At 35.7% G+C, this 16,438-nt stretch overlaps 1 protein-coding gene across 11 annotated transcripts in view; it reads left to right on the top strand.

The window, feature by feature from the left end:
* The window catches only part of CEP63 (centrosomal protein 63), a 63,644-nt gene that overhangs the window by 15,186 nt on the left and 32,020 nt on the right, over positions 1-16,438 (top strand). For all 11 annotated transcript variants that reach the window (XR_012014904.1, XR_012014902.1, XR_012014901.1 and 8 more), the window contains 3 exons: positions 3,946-4,041; positions 4,915-5,037; positions 9,350-9,463. Coding sequence is in view for 7 of the 11 variants with exons in the window: in XM_072792661.1 (XP_072648762.1) it covers positions 3,946-4,041; positions 4,915-5,037; positions 9,350-9,463 (333 nt within the window). In the remaining 4 variants the exon portion in view is untranslated. The remainder of the gene's footprint in view (positions 1-3,945; positions 4,042-4,914; positions 5,038-9,349; positions 9,464-16,438) is intronic.

Raw genomic sequence — 16,438 nt, 5'->3', positions numbered from 1 at the left:
GATAAGAGTTTTGCTCTTTTACATATAATTTCCATCTTGTTATCCTGCCAGGATCATAGGCCTTAATTTCTGGTTGGATCGATATTTAGTATTTACATCATTAAGATGGTAAATATTATTCACATCTGGGTCAGATAGTATAATGATAAACTTAATTCTCATACAACTTTTTTTGTTTTCCTGGGAATTAATAATGATCTCATTTTCATTTGCTTTTTAAAAATGTATCTACTACTGATCCTTCCCACACCCCCTGACACAAGTATAAGTCTTCTCTGTGTCTGCAATATATCAGGTAATCTATCCATTTTCTTCTTCTTTTTTTTTTTTTTTTTTGGAGCCATTCTCAAATAAGGATGGGATGTTCTCTACGTTAGCTAGGTAGCTGTCATTTTGACAGCTCCTTTCACCATTATTCTGGAGTTTCCTATGCTTTTCTCCTTTTTGTCTCTTCTGTCATCTTTATTTATTTCTGTTTTTGGTAGAACATACTTTTGAGATTTTATTTTTTATTATTATTTTTTTCTTTTGAGATTTTATGTGTCTAAAATATCATTATTCTCTTTTTATACCTGATTGAAAGTTTGATTGGCTATAGAATTCTTCAAAGTAAATTTTACTCAGGATGTTTTTAGTTAAATACGAATCTTTCAAATTTTAACATCTGGTAATGACAGACTGGTTAATTTGGACCAGCCCACCCACTGAGACCAACTAAGTAAGTTAGATTAAAAAAAAAAAGTCTGCTTAAGGTAGAGTGCTAAACAAGCTAGTGAAGAATTTACCAGGCCAGGATTTCGGCTGACTAGAGGTTGAGGGAGGAGCCCACAGCCTGGGGCAATTATTAGCTGAAATTAGAGAAGATAGCTCAGAGGATAGCTGAATGGGGTTTTTAATAACTTCAAGATGCTAAGAGAATAAAAAGTTTGGTGTCCAAGGCAGCTCTGAACCCCTCCTCACTTTAGATTAGGACCCTAAAAGGCAGTACCCTAGGAGGAAGTATGGGCTGGATTTAGAACAGGCTTCTTGAAATTGCCACTTAGCCACACATATTTAAATATCTGAAATCAGTTTGAGGTGATCCTAGAGTGCTGTTTTCCCCAGGCATCTCCAAAGTGCTAAGGTTTTTAGGAATCTGGAAAAAGCAAACTTAAATTTTCTCCAAAGGGAAAAAAAACCCCACCATTCTGGGGCTTAAGTTATGTCTTCAAATAATTTTGCAAATTATGTCCTTGATACCCACTCAGGATGTAACCCCTGACACACAGGAAGAAAGCAACAAGAATATGAAAAAGCAGAAGCAATAGAAGATAGACACAGATCCGTGGCAAATCTAGATATTGGCATTACCGTGCTCTGACTTTGCAATAGCTATGTTCACTGTGGTCAAGGAGATAAAAAATAAGATTAAGCACTTCAAGAAAGAATTGAAAACTCTTAAAAAAATAAAATGAGTGGAAATTATATCAAAAAGTAAAATAACTGAAATTAGGGCCTTAAAGATTAGGGGATAATTAGTGAACTTGAAGATAGGACAGAAGAAAATATTTAGAATAAAGCATGGACAAATGATGGAAAATATAGAGGATAAGAGAAAGAAGATGAGTGAGAAGGTTTAATATAAGTGTTTTGGGATTCCCTCAAGGAGAAAAACAGCATGCTAATGGGCAGAAGCAATATTTGAAGATAAGATTTTGCCAAAAATGAGGAAGGCCATGTATTTAAGAAGTCTGAGAATCTCAAGTGAGATTAATAAAAAGTATTTACCTAGGTTGAAAACTAAAAACAAAGAGGAAGTCTGAAAAATGATCAAGAAAATAAGGATTATTTAACAAGAAGAAAAGACAGATTATCTACAAACAGTTCTAAACAGCTGACTTGTAAGCTAAAATAGTGAAAAGCCAGAAGATACTAGAATGATCCTTACAAAGAAATGATTTTATTTTCCCTTGCCAAACCATCTAGAGTTAAGATGAAATAAAGACATTTCAGATCAATAAAAATTGAGAGAATTTGTCATTGATAGACCCACACCAAGGAAATACTAAATGTTCTTCGGACAGAAAGAAAGTGATCTCAGATGGAAGCTCAAGAGGGAGGAAGAAATGAAAGGCAACAGTAGATATTTGGGTAAATCTAAATGAATAATGACTCTATATAACAACAGTAGCCTTTTCAGTTTAACATATATGTAGAATTATAATGGCATTTACATGGTTGGGGGATAAATGGAATTAATCATTTTCAAAGAAGGCAAGAAAAGAGAGAAAATGGATAATAGAGCTTATTAAGTACACATTGCTTTTAATAGCATGATAGATTTAAATCCTGATGGATGTTTCCCTGCCATCTAAAAGTTCGCCTTACACCACTTTGCTTTTACCAAAGACTTTATATTAGTACCTGTTTTTACCAGCTGAAAGAAATCTGAAGAGGATTTTTACTTTTATGAAGTGATCGCTGCTTCTTGTAGCCATTTTGAGTTGCAAAAGGTTTCATAGGAACACTCTACTTTCAGATAATGGGGGGAACTTTGTAGGTCCATTAAATGTAATTGCATACAATGGCCTAATTAAAAGGTGAAAATTGCCCAACTGGGTAAAAATAACTAAACTCTCAATTATTTAGTGTTTAGAAAGATACAGCAAAATTGGATTGTTCTTATAAGAATTGTGTGGCTTTTTTCACCGAGATAAAACATATTAGCTTTACGTGTAAAATGTAATGACTCAGTATTTGTATATATTGTGAAGGATCACCACAATAAGTGTACTTACCATCGCCACCCTATGTCCTTACAAAACTTTTGTTTGTGTGATGAGGACTTTTTTTCCCCGAAGATTTAAACACCTCTATTTTCTTCTTTATTGATATTGCCTACTAGAATATGAGTATCTAAGGTATTTGGTGATTGATGTTTTTATTTTAAATTAATACATACAATATTAGCTTCAAGTATACAACATCTTGATTTGATATTTATATACATTGTGAAATGCTGATAAGTGTAGTCACCATACAATGTTATTATAGTATTATTGACTATGTTCTCTATGTTGTACTTTTTATCCTTGAGAGTTATTTATTTTGTAATTGAAAGTTTGTAGCTCTTAATTCCCTTCATCTATTTTGCCCATCCCCCTGCCTTCCTCACTTTGGGCAACTGCAGGTTCTCTATTTATGAATCTGTTTCTGTTTTGTTTTGTGTGTTTGTTTTGTGTTTTAGATTCCATATATAGGTGAGTGATGAGAACCTTTAAGATCTGTTTTTTTTGTTTGTTTTGTTTCTGAAATTACCTTTATATATTGTGATTATTACCTTGTGTTCTCCATTCTACCTCTCCCTCCTCACTTATTAATAGATGAAATTCTAATCAGTTATGGAGAGACATAGAGAGTGATGGATATAGATGGAGGTGAGGATTGGTCATGAACCAGCTGTGGCTGGTATCAAACTTTTGAAAAATAGGTTAAGATAATGTCCTTACTCTGGTCGGTAGAACTGATTTCTCTGAAATGAGGTAAATGGTAAAGCAGTTTCAAGTCTCCTACTGTGTTTCCATCTGACATTACTATTCTGTACTTTGATTTATATAACTTTTTCTTGAAGTCTCACTGACTTTAGTTCAATATTTTTAGTTTCCAAGGTTGTTATAACTTTGTATGTCTTAATTTCCTATGAGTTTTTTTTTAATAAAAAATATTCGGGAAAATAAATCAAACAGAGCAAGTTTTCATCTAAACCTAGAAGTTTTAGAAAGGTTGTGTTTTCTATTTTTTGGCAGTTATGAATTATTAAATAATTAGATGTTTGACTTCCTAAGAAGTGGGATATTGCCATGTACAGTTGAGAACTTGTTTTTACAGATAAGTACAAAGGTTATTTCCTATTTTTATGTTGTTTCAATGCCAATAATGAAAAATACTACCTCTTTTGGCTTCTAGGTTGTAATGTTGCGTCAGCAGATAGAAGAACATGAAAAAGTCAAACAAGAGATGGCCACGGACTATAAGCAGGAGTTGAAGAAAGTACACGAAGAAGTGAGGTTTTAATTTTACTATGTGTTGTATAATTCTGTCTCTTAAACCCTTAGAGTTCTGTTAATGGGCCCATTTCTACTTAATAAAGTGGGAAGTATATATTCCATGGGAGGTACAGGAGTAGAAAGCTATTTTTCTGTTCTTTAAATCCAGGCAAAGAGTCTTGTCTAATTATATGTTTGGTATTATCTAAACAGGGAGTCCAAAATGTGTTTCTCAGTTGAGTACCTGAAAGAAATAAAACTATTTTTGTGTAATGCTGGGAAATATTGATACCAGTAACCTATATTAAATATTTTAATTTTTGAGTTAAATCAGTGACTAGATTTTAAATATTGGAGAGTCCAAAGTATTCAGAAGAGTTTGGGGATAAGAAAAGTAAGAAAATTCTAGTGATTGAGTGTTATTCTTCAGATTGGGGAAAAAAAAAACCCCTGCTCTTACTTTTATTTAATTCCAAAGTACTCTTCTTCTGCTTACTGAATATCAGTGTTCCATGGGAGAATGGCACAAGAACCTGGGCCTAGAGTAGAGGAGGTTTTTTTTTTTTTTTTTTTTTTTTTTTTCTGTTTATATCATGGGTGTGGTTTATGGGGTCCTTTAGTGCAAGGCTATTAGAATAAAAATTAAAGTTTTGTTTAAAAAATATTTTTCCCTTAATTTTTTTCTTTGATGCAATATCTTTCTCTTCTGGTGTTTATTTTTTATCTGCAGGTATGAGTTGTTCTGTTTTTAATGTATAAATCTGACATGCTCAGTCTGTTTTCAGTAGTACTGTTTAGCACTGCACTTGCTTTCATGATAACCAATTTGTTCCACTACTACTGTTTACAAATTCTTAAATTTTAAGTCTAGAAATAACTGTGTCTACAGTTAGGCAGACTGAAGAGAAGCTATGAAAAACTACAGAGAAAGCATATAAGGGACTTCAGAGGAAATGCCAAAAATCACAGGGAAGATCGGTCTGAAATTGAGAGGTTAACTGGAAAAATAGAGGTATGTGCATAGTAATAATTTCTTCAGCATGGTCGTCAGCCTTCCTTAGGAAGGTGCTGTTTCTAATAGTACTAGTTCTGAAACCAATTTTCTGCCATCTCCACTGCCGTGGAGCTATTTCAGAGGCACATCCTGTCCTCACTTGGTCTTCTGTGATTGGTGGGCTTACTAGCTATCGTTAGTGCTCAGTAGGGCACTTTGAGGACATTTAAAAATATATGGAGACATTGGTTTGGTTGTTCAGATGACAGAGTGAAGCTGGTGTTTAGGAGACAGGAAGTAGGGACATTAAACATGCCCAGGGCCATTCCACACAGGAGGAATTACTGTACCCCAAATGCCAGTGTTGAGAAACAATGAGAAACATTGACCACCAGTTACCAGTGGTCAGTGTCCTTGTCCTATTTATCACCTGATAGAGTAGAGGCTCAGTCAGTGTTGAAAGTAGATGGCTTTTTGTACAGAATACTGTGCATATCAGATTGTTTATCCTCAGTTTCCATTTAGACATAGTAAGCCCTCTTTGCTGACTTCGTTTTTACTAAGGCTGAGTAACTGTGGTTATTGTGCATGTTGATTCCTGAAGGATTTAAGGGAGGTGGCGAGTCAACAGTGCCAAAGATCGATGAAACAGTGGCGCAAAGCTATCACCCTTTTCCCTTGTATCTGCTGCTCCCCATCTCTGTCTATGCCGTTGGTTCTCCAGTGTACCTGAGAATCACGAAGGTCCTCTTCAAGCTGTCAGAGATTCTACTCCAGTATTATGACATGGGACCTAGAAGTTAGTGTTTCAGTGTTTTATCTACCTTCGTTGTCTGATTGTAATTTGAGAAATGTTCACCATCTCTCTATGATTGCTTACAATTTGTCTACTCAGAGTGACCTTTCACCCACAAAAATGCCATTATTACTACTTAGAATTGTAATTTCTATGTTTAATGTTCTTTTACATCTTAATGTTTTTATATATTTGAAGAGCTTAGACTCAGAGGACTATGTAGATATAGATACTGCTTCCTCTCCAGCCATCTTCAGTGATACCTGGATTTTTTTCTCCCATGCCCCTCATCTTCCTCTTGCTATTCATTACCATTCTCTTTTCTTTCTACCTCAAAACCCATCTGTGATTTTCATGTCATCAGCCTGTACCTCCAGCCAGTATACATACAACCAAAGTAACCACCTTCTGATCCCTGGATTACTTCCCTGGCCCAGAAGATTCAGCTCCCAGGGCATTGTTACTTTCTCTAGAGTTACACTTGTCATAATTCTTGAGGGTTTCAGTATCCACAGGATGATACTCATAACACTCTGGTCTTTGAATTCCTTGGTATTCTTTCTTCCATGGACCTCTTGATCTCCTCCTTGTCTCATCCACCCATTCCCACTGCCATTCTTTGGGTTCCATCATTGCCAAACTTGCAACCTTCCTGGAATCACATTTTTAATCATCTCATTCTTTGACTGCCATCCTTCTCTTTTCAGCTCACTCCCTCCAATCTCAATAATCTCCTGTCAATAATCGTTTGACTCCACCCCCAAGTGATTGAATTCTGCCTCCTTTTCACTGCAGGATGGCTACCTCATGTCCTCACTGTCAGTCCTTACCCAGCTTAAATTCCGTGGTTATGTTCCTTACATTCCCCTTCAGCTCCTGTGTCCCCCTCTTCATCATATTTGCTTGGCAAAACTATAACTAGTTAAATCCAGCTTCCTGCCCTCTCTCTACTTAGCATGTTTGGCAGAATGTGGCTGGAGAAAAACATAATCATGCTGATTGGCTTCATTTTAAATTCATGGCCACTTACGTCAAGGAGTTTCTAGTGCTTCCCAGAATCATGCTACATATCCCCTCACTCTGCTACTTTCCATAATGACTATCTTATACTTTCTCTTTTCTCAAACTTTCAACATTTTTTCTGACATTCTCACCATTGGGTGATGGTGTTGCTTTCCATTTCATTGAGAAAATGGAAGCAATAAAAAGAGAATTTTCACAAACTTCCAACACTGTATCTACCCATCTATTTGCATCTGTGCCCATCTACTCTGCCTTTGTGCTAGTGGAATTGTCCATAGTCTCCACGGCCCCTACCCAAGACATGGTTCCAATGATTCTTCTCTTCTGCTTCCTCCCTTCCTCCCTACTGGATGTTTTCCACCACCATCTAGATTTCTCCCCTCTTAAATATCCTCTCTTGACCTCTCTCTGCCTCTGGATGCTGCCCCATTCCCCACCCCTCCTTCAACTTATAAGTAAACTACATTAGGCATCTGTACCTGTCTCCAGTTCTTTTTTGTCCCCTTTTCTTGCACCCACTCAATAAGGCTTTTGCCTCCTCACTCTATGGAAGCTATTTACATAAGGGTCACCAATGAGTTCCACCTTAAAGCGCTTTCTAGATTTGACTTAGAGAACTAAACCGCACTTTCCTAGGCTTTCTCCTACCTTGTTACCTACTCCTTCTCACTCTCTTTTGCTCCCCAACCTTTTAATATTAGAATATACTCAGGGTTGTATTCATTGAACCTCTTCTTTTTTGTATCTGTGCTCATTCCCTTGGTGATATAATTCAGTCTCATAGTTTTTAGCATTGTAAATATATTGATAATTCCACACTTATAATCTAGTATTGTCCTTTTTTGCTACAGAATTTCCACCTGCCTGTTTTCACCTGTTTCACAGTTCCACCTTGATCTCTGAAGCTGTGTCATACTTGACATGTCCAGAATAAACTTCCTGGTTTCCTCTTCCCCATCTCCCAGCACCATTCCTTTTCATTTAATGGCAACTCCATTCCTCAGCTTTTCAAGCTCAAAGCCTTGGAGTGACCCTCAACTTCTCTTTTCTCTACACAGCAGCCAGAATGATTCTGTTGTAAGCCAAAACATGTCCTCTCTTGTACAAAAACCTTCCAGTACCTTCTTTTATTTATTTATTTTTTAAAAATATTTTATTTATTTATTCATGAGAGAGAGAGGCAGAGACACAGGCAGAGGGAGAATGAGGCTCCATGCAGGGAGCCCGATGCGGGACTCGATCCCGGGTCTGCAGGATCACACCCTGGGCCGAAGGCAGACGCTAAACTGCTGAGCCACCCAGGCATCCCTCCAGTGCCTTCTTTTAAAAGCCAAAGTTATCCTGATGACCTACACAGTCTTGCTCCTTGATAACTGACCTTTCTTTACCTACTTTTCCCTTTACTCCATTCAAGCCACACCAGCCTCCTTGCTTCTACTTCAAACATTGGTACTTGCCTTTCCCTTCCCAGAATAGTATAACTTCATCCCCATCTCCCTGGGAGTTTACTTAAATGCCATCCCTTTTTAAAAATTGCAACCCCCAGCTCTGAGCACTCCGTTTTCTTCAAAACAGGTATGATCATCCAGTGTATTATACATTGAATGTGTTGTCTATTGCCAATGGAGTGGGGCTTGACTTTTTGTTTGTTTTGTTAACTGTTGTAGCCCCACCACTTAGAATAGTTCCTGGCATATATAAGAGAATGAATGAGTGAGTGACTATCAGAAAGCTGGTTAACAGTGATTACCCCATACTAGCATGAGATTGCTGGAGTTGAGGGTCCTGGAGGACAATGATAGAAATTCCTTTGATTTACTCCATTTTTATAAATTTGGGCTCATTTTCTTATTGACTTGAAGTGATCCATCATTCATTTTTACTATTTGGCATTGGGTGACAAAAGTCTGTTAGAATTTAGTACAGATCTCCCCTTGTTATTCAAGTCTTTGTAGTTCTTCTGTTGAGATAGTAAAAATTTGTATATCAAAAAGTACTACATTATATGAATCTATTTGTTCCTGAATTTCAGATACTGAGAGGTAAGACTTGGGCTACCCAGGCACTCATCTGAACATTTTTTTGATCTGTTCAATTTCCGGGTTTGGATATCAAGAATTTGGGTAGTGGGATCTCCCCATAATCATATTTTGAAATTTTAAAATGTTCTTGTAAGATCAGTTTCCTGAAAAATCACTAAAAATGATAACAACCTTTAGGTGGCAGCAAATCTATGAAAATCATCACGAACCCAGGATTTAGCATCTGTGTTGCATACTCTTCACCATTAGGGTGTTAAATTTAGAAAGACAGATATCCAGAGGCACAGTGTGTTAGGAATTTAGTATTGCTCTACAGTTCTATCGGCTAAGTGAGTAATGGGGCTCCTGCTGGGGAGAAAGTTGCGTGTGTACCCAGGGAGGAGGGGGAAAATAAGAGTAAAAGTGAATCTAGGAGCAGGGACAGCCAGGGGAAGCACTTACAAGTTAAGTACTTTAATTGCCTCTTCAGGAATTTCGTCAGAAATCACTGGACTGGGAGAAGCAACGCTTGATTTATCAGCAACAGGTGTCTTCTCTAGAGGCACAGAGGAAGGCTTTGGCTGAACAGTCAGAGATAATTCAGGTAGGTGTAAGCCATTTTAAAATAACAAGAGGCAGAGAAGTCTTGATGGCAATGATGCTAGCTTAGTGTAGTGCACGTGTGCTCATTCATGTCTCCGCGTGTCTTCGTGCCATGTGCTCCTTTGCTTGCTTGCTCCTGCCCTTGAGCTCTGTCTCACCCTCTCTGTCTTGCATTCTCCGGCTCACTCCGTGCTCACCCATGTCAGTCTCCTGAATTTGGTCTTCCCTTTTTCTCCCCTTCTGTCCCTCCTTTCTCTCTTTCTGCCTGTGTTCTCTCTCTGTCTGCTTTCCCATTTCTTTGGGTCTCTGGCTTACTCGTCTGGCTGTTTCGGGCTCTTGCCTTGGCTCCACTTCATGTCTCGCTCCATTTCTAGTAGCTGGGGTACCTTGGACGAGATGCCTCAGCCAGGGAGCTTCAACCCGGCTGCCTGTTTGCTTATAGATTCCAAGAGTTTCACACTGCATTGATGTGCATACTAACTAAAAGCAGTATCTTAGTGGCAACAGAAGCACTTTAGAACTCTAGTAAAAATCTTTTTTTAAAATGAACTAGTTACTAGTTTTTAAGCAGACTTAAGCAGAACCAAAAAATAGCTATCTAATTTGGGGATGTTTCTTCTTGGATACTCTGTTTGCCTTTTCAATGAAAAACCAAGAACATAAAAGGAAAGGAACGTAGAAGGGAATAAATATTTGAGACCATCTATGGTGTGCTAGACACAGGCTCAATACTTCTTCTAGACTGCAGTTCTCTAGAATATGTAGTTTTATGTTGTCTGTTTAATATCATGATAATCTGTCAAGGCTAGTAGTTATCTCAGTTTTATAGAATGAAGGAATTACTGGATAAGTTAAAAGCTGACAGGAGGCTTTAAAAAATATTTTTCAGAAACAATCTGCATCATTTGCTGCTTTAACTCTCAGTAATGTTTTGACTTGTAATCATTCCCCTGAAATATCAGCTGGCTGATAAAGTACTGCGAATGGCTCTGCTATGAGTGACTCCACTCAGGATGGTCAGGAGGGGCCCATAGCAACCTCAAGGAAGAAAATTATTTACTAGGCTACACCGAGCTATGCAGTCAGAGTGGGCCAATAAAATCCTAGATGTCTAGACTACAGTTTTTTGACCTGAATGCTAAAGCACTATGCAAACATAAATAGCTATAAGATATTGTTGTATTCTAATTGTAGTCTTCAGATTGGAAGAAAAAGGAAATCAAGTCCTACTTTTCAGTTCTCAATTACTCATCTGTCGAGTGTGCTTATTATTGATTGCAAATCCTGTTTTCAAATTACTATTGTGATTACTCTGCATAATTAAACTTCATTGTTAGTAAAAGTGAGATTTTTATTTACCATAATTCAGCTAGGCCAGAATAAGAAGCCTTTAAAAAGCCAACATTTGTTTTCCCTACTAAGGGCATTTGAATTATTCTTCTGATAGTTTGTTTAAAACTACTCTGCCGCTTAACTCAAAAAATATTACTGGCAATATATTTCTCTTTCTCCCTTAGCAAACTAAACAAAATTAAATCTTTCTGTGGTTTAGTATGTAGCAGTATTATATAATCATCATTAAAAAAAAAACTTTAAAATAAATTTCTGTATAGTTGTTACCCAGCATTAATAGATACCATCATTTTGCTGGTCTTTTTTTTTTTTTTTTTTGTGGTAGAAATCACAGTAAAATTTGCCATCTTAACCATTTTTAAGAGTTTAATATAGTAATCTTACTATATGCAGGTTATTGTGTCACAGTAATGTAACTATGCATATTGTTGTGTAACAGAGCTCTAGAAATTGTTCCATTTGCAAAAGTAAGACTTTACTGATTGAACAACTCATTTTGCCAGTCTTGTTTCATCCTTCACCACTTTTTACCTTTGGCTGGAATATTACAAAGCAAATCACAGAAATTGTCATATTTCCCAACAGATAAGGACCTTTAAAAATTATAATATACCAATATAACATTAACGGAGTAATTTATTACTAGAACTTAATATTCAGTCTGTTCAGACTTCCCCAGTTGTCTGAAATTATGTCTTTTTACAGTTGATGTTCAAGTTGGAATCTAGTCAAGGTTGCTACATCACATTTTGGTGATATGTAAGTCACCATTCAACAGTTAAGGGAGAAGATCTGGGAGAGAGGATAAATGGATATCAGCATCCACACTTCCACCCCATTTTTAAGAACTCAATATAAACTTCTTTCTTATATATTTTTTAACATCTGAAAGTGGAGTTCACAATAACTTCTCAATTTTTGAGTCCTGTGCTTACTCAGGTTTCTTTCTTTTAGTCAGCTATTAAAGTTATAGAATACATGTTCATTTTAGAAAAATGAGAAATTGTCAGTGAGACAGGAATTAAATGAAATCACCCCTAATTCCATCATTTAGAGATTTATCATGATTAACATTTTGGTGTAAATTTCTTCCAACTTTTTCTATGCTTCTGTGCAATGTAATTGCAGTCATGTACATTTATTAGGAAAACACTGTTGTATGGGGGAGAGAATATGTATATTCGGTTTTTAGATTCCACATACAAGTGAAATTATACAGTATTTATCTGACTTATTTCACTAAGTATAATGCCTTCTGAGTTCATGCATGTTGTCACAAGTGGCAAGATTTCATTCTTTTTTTTATGGCAGAATTATATTCCATCATAATAGAATATAAATACACACCAGCACCCGTACATCACATCTTCTTTATCCATTTATCTGTTAATGGACACTTGTTGTTTCCATATCTTGGCTATTGTAAGCAGTGAGGCAGTGAACATAGGGGTGTGGATATCTCTTTGAGTTGGCATTTTTGTTTTCTTCAAATAAATACCCAGAGGTGGGATTAGTGGATCATATGGTAGTTCTATTTTTAATTTTTTCAGGTGCCTCCAGACTGTTTTCTATAGTGGCTGCACCAATTTACATTCCTACCAACATTGTATAAGGTCTCCCTTTTCTCTACATCCTCACCAACACTTTTGCTTTTTTGTCTTTTTGATACTGGCCATTCTGAAAGATGTGAGGTATTATGTCATTATGGTTCCAATTTGCATTTCCCTGATGATGAGTAATGCTGAGCTTCTTTTTATGTGTCTGTTGGCCATCTGTATATCTTATTTAGAAAAATGTCTGTTCATGTCTTCTGCCCATTTTTAAATCAGGTTTGTTTTTTTTTCATATTAAGCTGTATAAGTTCTTTATATATTTTAGATTTTAATCCCTTATAAGATGTATGACTTGCAAGTATCTTTTCCCATTCAGTAAATTGCCTTTTTGTTTTGTTTACAGTTTCTTTTATCATGCAAAACCTTTTTAGTTTTTTTTTTTTTTTTTAAGATTTTACTTATTTATTTAAGAGAGACACACACAGAGAGAGAGAGGCAGAGACACAGGCAGAGGGAGAAGCAGGTGCCATGCAGGGAGCTCGATGTGGGACACTATCCCCGGACCTGGGATCACGCCCTGAGCTGAAGGCAGATGCTTAACCTGAGCCACCCAGGCATCCCAAAACCTTTTTAGTTTGTTGTAATTCCAGTTGTTTATTTTAGCTTTTGTTACCCTTGCCACAGGAGACTGGTCCAAAAAAATATTCCTACGCCTGACTTCAAAGAGTACTTATGTTTTCTTCTAGGAGTTTTATAGTTTCAGTTCTTGGGTTCAAGTGTTTCATCGATTTTGAATTTTGTATATAGTGTAGGACAATGACCTAGTTGCATTCATTTGCATGTAGCTGCCTAGTTTTCCCATTGTTTGTTGAAGAGACTGTTTTACCCCATTGTTGATTCTTGCCTCCTTTGTTATAGATTAATTGACCATATAAGTGTGGATTTATTTCTGATCTTTATTCTTGTCCATTTATTTATGTATCTGTTTTCATACCAGTACCATACTATGTTAATTACTATAGCTGTGTGATATAGTTTGAAATTAGGGGGCATGATACCTCCAGTTTTGTTCTTTCTCAGTATTGCTTTGGCTACTTGAGATCTTTTGTTGTTCCATACAAACATTAGAATTTTTTGTTATAGCTCTGTGGAAAATGCCTTTGATATTTTGACAGGTATTGAATTTGTAGATTGCTTTGGGTAGTATAGGCATTTTACCTATTAATTCTTTCAGTTCATGAGCACGGAATATCTGTTTATTTGTGTTGTCTTCACTTTCTTTCATCAGTGTCTTATGGTTTTCAGTGGACAGCTCTTTTATCTCTTCGGTTAAATTTATTCTTAGGTCTTTTATTCTTTTTGATGCAAATGTAACTACAATTATTTTGTAATTGCAATTTTCTGATAGCTCATTATTAGTGTACAGAAATGCACTAATAAGTTAGTATGTTACTTTTGTATCCTGCAACTTTACTGAATTCATTTATTAGTGTAACAGTTTTTTCTGTAGTCTTTAGGGCTTTCTATGTATAATATCATGCCATCTGCAAATTTTCATGGCTTTACTTTTTCTTTACAATTTTGATGCCCTTTTGTTTCTTCTTCTTGCCTAATTGCTGTGGTGAGGACTTCCAATTCTATGTTGGATAAAGTGGTGAGAATAGGCATCCTTGTCTTATTCCTGATTTGAGGAAAAGCTTTCAGCTTGTTGGGTATGAAGTTAACTTTAGATTTGTCATTTATATCCTTTATTATGTTGAGGTATATTCCTTCTATATTCACTTTGTTAAGGGATTTTATCATAATAGATGTTGAATTGTCAAATGCTTTTTCTGCAAATATAGAGATGATCATATGATTTTTATATTTCATTTTGTGGCGTATCACATTAATTGATTTGCAGATGTTGAACCATCCTTATATTCCTGGAATAAATCCTATTTGATCAGGGTATATGATCCTTTCAATGTATAGTTGAATTCAGTTTGCTGATATTCTGTTGAAGATTTTTTACATCTATGTTCATCAGGGATAATAGCTTACAATTTTCTTTTTCATGGTGTCTTTGGTTTTGATATTAGAGTAATGCTGGCCTCATGAGTTTGGAAGCATTCCTCACTCTTCAGTTATTTTAGAATAATTTGAGAAGGATAGGTATTAACTTTTTTTAAAAGATTTTGAGAGAGAGCACGAGTGGGAGTGGGGTGCATTGGGATCAGTAGACTGCTGAGTGTGGAGCCTGACTTGGGGCTCTATCCCAGGTCCCCAGGATAATGACCTAACAAAAGCCAGATGCTTAACTGACTGAACTACCCAGGTGCCCCAGTACTAACTCTTCTTTAAATGTTTTATAGAATTCATCTGCAAAGCCACCTGGTTTTGGACTTTTATATTTTGGGAGCTTTAAAATTATTGATTCAGTTTCATTACTTGTAATTGTTTGGTTCAGATTTTCTATTTCTGTGTGATTTAGTCTTGGAAAGTTTTGTGTTTCTAGGAATTTATACATTCTAAACATTTTCCAGTTTGTTGGCTTGTAATTGTGGTAGCCTTTTATGATCCTTTGTATTTTTGTGGTGTCTTGTAACTTCTTTTATTTGGTTCTTCTCTCTCTCTCTCTCTCTCTCTCTTTTTTTTCCTTACCAATCTGGCTGGAGATTTAACAGTTTTTTTTTATCTTTTCAAAGGACCAGTTTTTAGGTTCATTGATCTTTCTGTTTTTTAAGTCTCTATTTCATTTATTTCCTTTGACCTTCAGTATTTCTTTCTTCTACTAACTCTGGGCTTTGTTCTTCTTTTCCTAGTTCCTTTGTGTGTAAGGTTAGATTGTTCATTTGAGATTTTTATTGTTTTTTGATGTAAGCCTCCATCTTTATCAATTTCCCTCTTAGAACTACTTTTGCTGCATTGTTTCCATTTTCACTTGTCTAAAGGTATTTTTTTCTTTTTAATTTTTTCTTGTTGATCCATTAGTTGTTTATAGCATGTTATTTAGTCTCCATGTGTTTGTGTTTTTTCCAGTTTTCTTCTTGTAATCAATTTCTATTTTCATAATGTTGTGGTCAGAAAAGATGCTTGATAAGATTTAAGTCTTACTGAATTTATTATGGTTTTTTTTTTTTTTTGTGGTCTATCATGTGATCTGTCTTAGAGAATGTTCTGTGTGCACTTGAAAAAAATGTGTATTTTGCAGCTTTTGGATGACATGTTTTGTTTATATCTATTAAATCCATCTGGTTTAATGTGTCATTTAAAGCCAGTGTTTCCTTTTGATTTTCTGTCTGGATGATCTTTTCACTGATGTAAGTAGGGTGTTAAATTCCCGTACTATTTAATATATTACTGTCAATTTCTCTGTTTATGTCATTTAATATTTTTCTTATTATTTTGATGCACTAGGCACTTTATAACACATTTTATTTGATTTTCATGCTTAAAATTTTCATTTTTAAATATGACAAATCAACAGATGTGTGGTCATAATGATTGCATAGAAGTCCTGTCTACAATTAAATGTACCATAATTATATAATGAATCTCTTATTGTAGAACATTTAGCTTTTTACTTTTTCACTTTTGTAATAGTGCTAGGGTGTGTGTCTTTTTAAACATTGAGGAGTATATGTCCATTTATATTCTTAAGAAATGGCTTTGAAAGTGAAATTGCTGTACCATTGTAGTTGTACATTCAGGGATTTTAATATATATTGTCAAAGTACTCTCCAAACTTATGTTGACACAGACTTTCACCTGCAGTATTCGGGATTGTCCATTTCCTTATGCTTTCCCAATATTAGGCACTATTATTTCTTTTAGTTTCCCCTACTTTTAGGTTCAGCAAATTGGGCTCCAGCCCTTTCCTCCTCACCCGCACCCAGTCTCTTCAGTTATTTATTCTGTACAAGGTAATGTATAAGAGTTTTCCCTTTGGGGGAGCAAAAAAGGTTTATATTGTATTTTAAAAATTTAGAAACATTCACACGCTTGGCAGTTATTCTTGGGGATTTAAATCTATTTGATATCCTCCTTTCACATTATCATAGGAATCTGGTAAAAAGGTTTTGGTTCTT

This window comes from Canis lupus, chromosome 22 (genome assembly GCF_048164855.1).
Source record: "Canis lupus baileyi chromosome 22, mCanLup2.hap1, whole genome shotgun sequence".
Lineage (NCBI taxonomy): Eukaryota > Metazoa > Chordata > Mammalia > Carnivora > Canidae > Canis > Canis lupus.
This window is presented reverse-complemented; position numbering and strand designations above follow the sequence as displayed.